Raw genomic sequence first — 6,788 nt, forward strand, 5'->3', positions numbered from 1 at the left:
AAATTCCTATTTTATGAAAAATACTAAAGGGTAAAATTTTATAGGTCTCAATATTTGTATTTTAGTGAACTGTTACTACTGTGATTGAGTAAGTGAAGTAATTGAATGGGTTCAATATACATCTGTGACGCTAAGTTCTTAGTATAAATTTAGAGTTTGTTTTTGGAGATATTAAATATCCATGTCTCTATGCTTATGTATTTCCAAATACTGTATAAAATATTCAGGAGCACAATCAGAACTAATCTTCAAACACATGAATTATCTCCAGAGAAGTAGTAATCTAATTCATGCCTTTAGATCACTTCCAAAAAAGAAAGCAAATTCTTGCTGAATAGTAATGAACCAAAGCCAGTACAGAAATCTCTGAAGACAGAAGATTAATCTGGAATGGAACTAATCTGTTTCTTAATTATAGTATTGTCTAATTTCCCTATATTCACACTTTTAGTATGTCCATTTCTGCAAAATATGGCAGCTCAGATATCAGCCAATGATTTGAACCTAGCTTGTATTGCCACAGTCTTGACCTGAGGCAGTAATCAATGAAATTTGATGGACTCCGGTAACACATATGTCTATACTCAGAGAAGCTTCTTAAGTCAGAAGGATCTATTCGTGGTGAATGAATCTGAATGAACCTTCTGTTCTTCATTGTGTTTTGGAAACAGGTAACTAGTCACCTATGTAGGTGACAACTAAATAACGGCAACTGTACGGCAGGGTTCTCAAATACTTAAAATAAGTAGGGACATATTCAAGAAGTCCAGGAAAAGATGTTACATGATATTATGTTTTTTGGGTTGTTTTTTTAGTTTTGCAACTTTAAAGTTATCTGTAAACTCTTCTCATGTCAAATAGACTTACTTGTGTGAAGAGCTCTGTAAATCAGTTGTCTGAGTTAGTAATTCCAACATCCAGTGGAAACAGTTAAATTTTTTTTTTATCTACTTCACTTGCTCTTTGCAATGTTGTAAGAATCAGCACAGAGCCACGAAAGGCAGTATGCACTTAGCATCTACTTGAATTCAGAAGGATTGTCAAAGAATGTCTTAAACCAAAATGATACTTATTCAGATAAATACCACAGGTAATGGGATAAAAGGAAAAAAAAAGGATACTGAAGGAGAAGATACAGTACTGAGGTCGAAGCAAATATAAATTACTGTGTAAAGAAATCACGTAGGAATTTTTTATTGTGTTTTATTAGCAAACTTGGATTATTAGTCTATTAGAATATTACGTTGCCACATTGACAGTAGAACATTGATTTCACTATAGTTATTACTGAGCAGAAAGTACTCTGATAACCACCAGAAAACAGAGATTTTTTTTTTCATCTGTCACTTGACAAATGCAGTGAGATAATCATTTATAGACATTAAAACCCTAAAGGTATACATTTTCTCCCCTTAACTCCAAAGAAATTCAGTATTAACCCACAACATTTCAGTATTTTATGTTGCTGTACCAGAAGCCTTCCTATACTGTAAATAAGCATAGCTAATAGCTTGATATTTACTGCTTCTTATGTTTGTGTTTTCAAATGAATAAAGATTCATATTTAATCACTCCTTTTCTCTCCTTAACCGGACTTTACAAAATCAAGTGGTTGATTTAATTTGTGATTGTATTCTTTTTTTAGTTCTGGATTTCAGACTATGGTACTGAAAGCAAATGACTGTTAGGAATATTTCAAATGCGTATGAATCCTAGGAATTAGGAGTCAAAGTCTTATTCAGGACATTCCACTATGGAATGACATGTCTTTCCTTTGAGACTTCCACTATGCAGTTATTCTTAGAAAAAGCAGCAAGCACAACTCATAACTCTGCAAGAAAAGATGTGCTTTATGTCTCAACTTTGGCCCAAAGGATGGATTCACAGGTTCAGATTGTGTCTAGAAGACCCACTGATTTCCCTGTCCTGACTTTCTTCCCACACATAGACACATACTGCAAGAGTCATACAATTTCATATTAAAAACAGGTCTCACTCATGATCTCAGTGGCTTCGACTACTGATCATAAATGAGGAGTCTTCTTCTTTCCTTGATTTCAGGCTTCTGGCGTGGCTTTGCACAGACTCTTCACCAGCATACTGGTCTCTGAGGTGTAAATATGGCGCAGGTTGGGTGGAAACAGTAACATTCTTTCCTAAAGCTAATGAGAAGAGGGAACAAGTTTTCATCCAGTAGGAGATAAATGTTCCTATGTTCAATATTGATCAAATAAATGAGCTTTGTCAAAGTGTGGTACAGATCTATTGTCACTTCACATATCTTATTGTGAGTTTTTTTAATCAGTTAAGCAAGATGTCTGTCAGAATACAGAGGAAACAATAATTCTTTAGCTTCTATCGTTTATTGGTGATGTTGTAATAATCACTGGAGAAATAAGATAAGCTCATATTTAGCTGAGGTTGCTTGTCAGTTCTGCAGCTTCATATAGAAAAAATTAACCAGGAGTGCATTCAGCAAATATCTGAATATCAGGGAACCAACAATAAAACTTCTCTTGACTTCGGCAGACTATGAATTTAGTGCCTCAAAAATGTCATTCTCAAGCAGAAGGGACATGGTTTTTGTCTTTTGCGTTATTTGTAGTGTGAGATGCATAAAGGATAGTGGTGGGTTTTTTATTTAAGATATGCTCCTGTAAATAACCATACAGACTTTGATTTGTAAACAAATGCCCTGTATATTCTTTACAAATAAATAATACTATTTTGTGTAAGTCTAACTTTTACAGGTTTCCCGTACAATTTTCAGTCCTTCAGCCTTTGGTTAAATGGGTTGAATAGTGATTACAGTGGAAAAAATGTTAGTATGCCATACATCAATACATGTGCACAAATAATGCATAGTAGTAAAAAATGATCTTTTTGTTCTGCTATAGAAACTTTTTGTCTTTCAAGACATTAGTGAAGATGACAAAAAATACTTCCTGAATTGTTTTTAAGTTCACTTGCTATAGTTACACTTTTTACTCCAAATACATTGTTGTTTTTTGTATTTTTTTTTAAGTTTATAAGCTTGAACACAAAAGGATTTCTATTTTAGTTTGTGAGACTATCTAAACATGCATATTCTATTATCTTGTATGAGGTGGTTCTGTTTTTCATCAATGGCATTTTAATCCTTCATATCTTGTTTAATATAAGTTAGACCTTGGTACCTTGGTACTTGGTACATGTGTTTTATATGTGTGTTAAAAGGTAAACTTGCTTTTTGCAGTCAAGACTTGTGGATCCAGTCTTCAGGGACCTGGAGGCACTTTCACATCACCCAATTTTCCATTCCAGTATGACAGCAATGCTCAATGTGTGTGGGTCATCACAGCTATCAATACTAATAAGGTAAGTTTAAAATTCTCACTTTACTTTAAAAAAAAAACAAAGTAAAAGCACACACAGACCATGACATTTTTCACTAATATGATTTATCTCTACAGTCCAGCTGCTGTACTGGGTTCATTACAGATATTTCTAAGAAATGGTTGATATTAGATGGGTATGGACAGATGTTAAAACCTGTTGTTTCACCTAAGAGTGTTTTGATTTTTTTGTATGTCAGGTAGATGCTCAGATGTTTTTATGTGATTCTCTAAATGAATTCCCAGAAACAGCTACCCAATGGTATGAAAAAATGTAATGGGTCCACTAATATTTTGTTAAGAGCTATTTTCTTTATAATATTCTTTATATCATGTTTGGCCTTGGACTATGTGAGACATGACTAAAGTTCATGAATTCCCTTTCACTTCATGAAGGGCTGGCCTAAAGTTGTGTAATTTATTTCATTGTCTGAACAACTGCCTTTAAAATCCAATATATCTACACTTTAAAGCAAAAGTATTAGGAGTTCCAATAATGCCAGGTGAGTCAAAGTAGAGCAATAAAGCTAGGTTATGACACCAGTTGTCTTTAAATTCAAGAGCCGGGTGGAATGGACTTGTTTAGATGTAATAAAACAAAAATTAACTGTACAGCTCAGGAGTGTTTTATAAAGGACTATCAACATCTGTGTTTGCTGGTACAGGGGTATATTGTACCTCCTAATTTCTGTCTTACATTACCATCTGCATCACACTTCATTTATTGATCAAAGAGGCCTAGAAGGCATAACCCATTACACCTGAGTTTATCATAGGATTCAGTGCATTTCTGCCTTTAATCTTACAAAATCCTGTGTGAAAGCTACTCTGATGTTCCAAATTGGGAGAAGAAAAAAGGATATTTAATCAAGTGATTAGAATATTCATAATGAAGAGGGTAGAGGTGTTTTTTGGGGGGATGGGAGGGAAGTTTATTTGTTTGCTTTGTCCTTGTTCTGAGGACTCCTAATCCAATTTATCCATCATCAAAAATGTGTCAAGAGTCCGTCTGCCCCACAGATGGGCAAAATGTTAAAAAAGTAATAGCATCTGTTTTTCTGGCTCAAAGCAGCTTTATGTTTTGCATTCTTTAATCAAAAACTTCTAGTGAGCAAGGTGAAATCTGTGCACATTTAGAATTTTTGAGAGAAATTTCTGTCCGATGTGAAGGTAGACAGAATTTGGTATTGTACTGTTTGAGGAAATTAAATGCAACTCTTATACTTTGAATGGGTGCCCTAAATGGCTTGAAAACCACCAGTGAGCTCCTTTTATAAAATGAATTTAAGACATTTTTGGTGATATTTTTAATAAAATGGTTTCCTTTCTGAAATGCAGCAAAGGCATGTCTATGTAACCAAAAGGTCAGATAAGATTTTATCATTCTACAAATTGTAGAAGCAAAACTTTAAGCTCTCAAACCAGTATATATCTACCAGCAAATCACAGGTAACTGCAAGTTTAAGATATTAATGTCTTAAGGAGTGTTAGGGATTACACTTGGTCAGAAGTATTAGTTTCTTAATCCTGTCTTCCTCCTCTTCCTGCCAATTCACTACATGGTGATGTAGTTTTATCTTTGAAACTTCAGAGCTTGGTTTCAATCAAAAGGATATTTTTCACGGTAATGTTCAAAAGCACTTTTCCTCAGTATTATTTTCTTTACAAATTTCCAGTTTCTGCTTTTAAGGAAATTTGAATTTAAAGGTAGGTGTCAGAAATTAAGATGTGAACAAATACTTTATCTCTGGTTGTCAGTGTAGTTCATATTTACAGAATGATTGAGGTTGGAACAGCCTGCTCAAGCAGGGCTAACTCGAGACAGTTTCCCAAGTCAGTCTTTGAGTATCTCAAAAGATGGTGACTCCACAACCTCTCTGGGCAAACAGTGCCATTGCTCAGTCGTCCTCACAGTGTAAAACTATTTCCTGATGTCCAGAGAGAATTTACTATGTTTTGGTTTGTGCCAATTGCCTCTAATCCTATCACTGGGCACCAATGGAAAGAGTTTGGTTCCATCTGCTTTACATCCTCCCTTCAGGTGTTTATACACATTAAAATGCCCCTGAGCCTTCTCTTCCCTAGGTTGAGCAAGCTCAGCTCTCTTAACCTTTCCTTATATGAGACATGCTCTAGTAACTTAATCATTGCAGTGTCCCTTCACTGGACTGTTTCCAGTAGCCGCATATCTCTCTTGTACTGGGAGGTGCAGCTGTTAGCATAAATCCTAGTTCTAAAGAAAACAAACCCTCTCTTTTGTCAGAGGACGTGTCTACAGTAGTTCAGATAAAAGACTTTAAAAAGTTAAGTTGGATTCTTTTTCTGAAATTGTAAATACTACAAAATAACATATTAGCATTTCAAGAAAACAGTTCTGGGCCTTGATTCATAAAAATATAAAAGCATATACCCAGTTTTATTATTTGGAACCGAACCAGAATTCACAGGTCGAACCTCTGCTGATTAAGTAAAATATTTCTGTGCATGCATGACTCAATTTAATTTGATTAGTACTTATGTATTGCATTGGCATGGTAAGGTTTTGGTAGTGGGGGGCCTGCAGGGGTGACATTTGTGAGAAAAGATCAGGAGCTGCCCCCATGTTGGACAGAGTTCCAGGAGGCTTCAAAATAGACCCACTACAGGACACAGCTGAGTAAATGAGGCAAGCTGGTGACACCTTTGTGATAACATATTTAACAAAGGGTAAAAAATGTTGTGCAACAGCACCTGAGGCAATGAGAAAATGTGAGAGAAACAACCACACAGACACCAAGATCAGAGGAGAAGAAGGGGGAAGACGTGCTGCAGGCACCAGAGCAGAGATGTCCCTGCAGCCCATGAAGAAGACCACGGTGATGTGGGTTGTCCCCTTTCAGCCCAGGTCTCTACTAGAGCAGATATCCACCCTGTAAAGCCCATGGAGGACCCCATGCTGCATGGTAGATGTGCCCTGAGGAAAGCTGTGACCCACAGAGATACCACACAGGAGCAGGTTTCTGGCAGGAACTGTGGGTGGCCTATGGAGTACACACTGGAGCAGGTTTTCTGACAGGACCGGAAGGAAAACCTATAGCAGCCTTCTGGTACTTAAAGAGAGCCTAAGAAAGAAGAGAAGGAACTCTTTATCAGGGAGTGTAGTGATAGGACAAGGGGTAACAGTTTTAAACTGAAAGAAGTTAGTTTTAGATTAGATCTCAGGAAAAAATTCTTCACCATGGGAGTGGGAAAGCACTGGAACACGTTGCCCAAAGAGATTGTAGATGCCCCATACCTAGAAGTGTTTGAGACCAGGCTGGATGGAGATTTGAGCAGGTGTCCTTGCCCATGGCAGGGGGGTTGGAACTAGGTGATCTTTAAGGTCCTTTCCCACCCAAACTATTCTACGATTCAATGGCCAGTGACCTCATGGGG

The 6,788-nt window shown here is 36.5% G+C and overlaps 1 protein-coding gene across 1 annotated transcript in view; it reads left to right on the forward strand.

Moving 5' to 3' along the window:
• Positions 1–6,788, forward strand: part of LOC104270660 (CUB and sushi domain-containing protein 3-like) — a gene marked incomplete at its 5' end in the record, with an annotated part of 64,456 nt that overhangs the window by 40,709 nt on the left and 16,959 nt on the right. Inside the window, one exon of the mRNA XM_009865081.1 lies at positions 3,236–3,357. Within this exon, the coding sequence (XP_009863383.1) occupies positions 3,236–3,357 (122 nt within the window). The remainder of the gene's footprint in view (positions 1–3,235; positions 3,358–6,788) is intronic.

This window comes from Apaloderma vittatum, unplaced genomic scaffold, assembly GCF_000703405.1.
Source record: "Apaloderma vittatum isolate BGI_N311 unplaced genomic scaffold, ASM70340v1 scaffold22322, whole genome shotgun sequence".
Lineage (NCBI taxonomy): Eukaryota > Metazoa > Chordata > Aves > Trogoniformes > Trogonidae > Apaloderma > Apaloderma vittatum.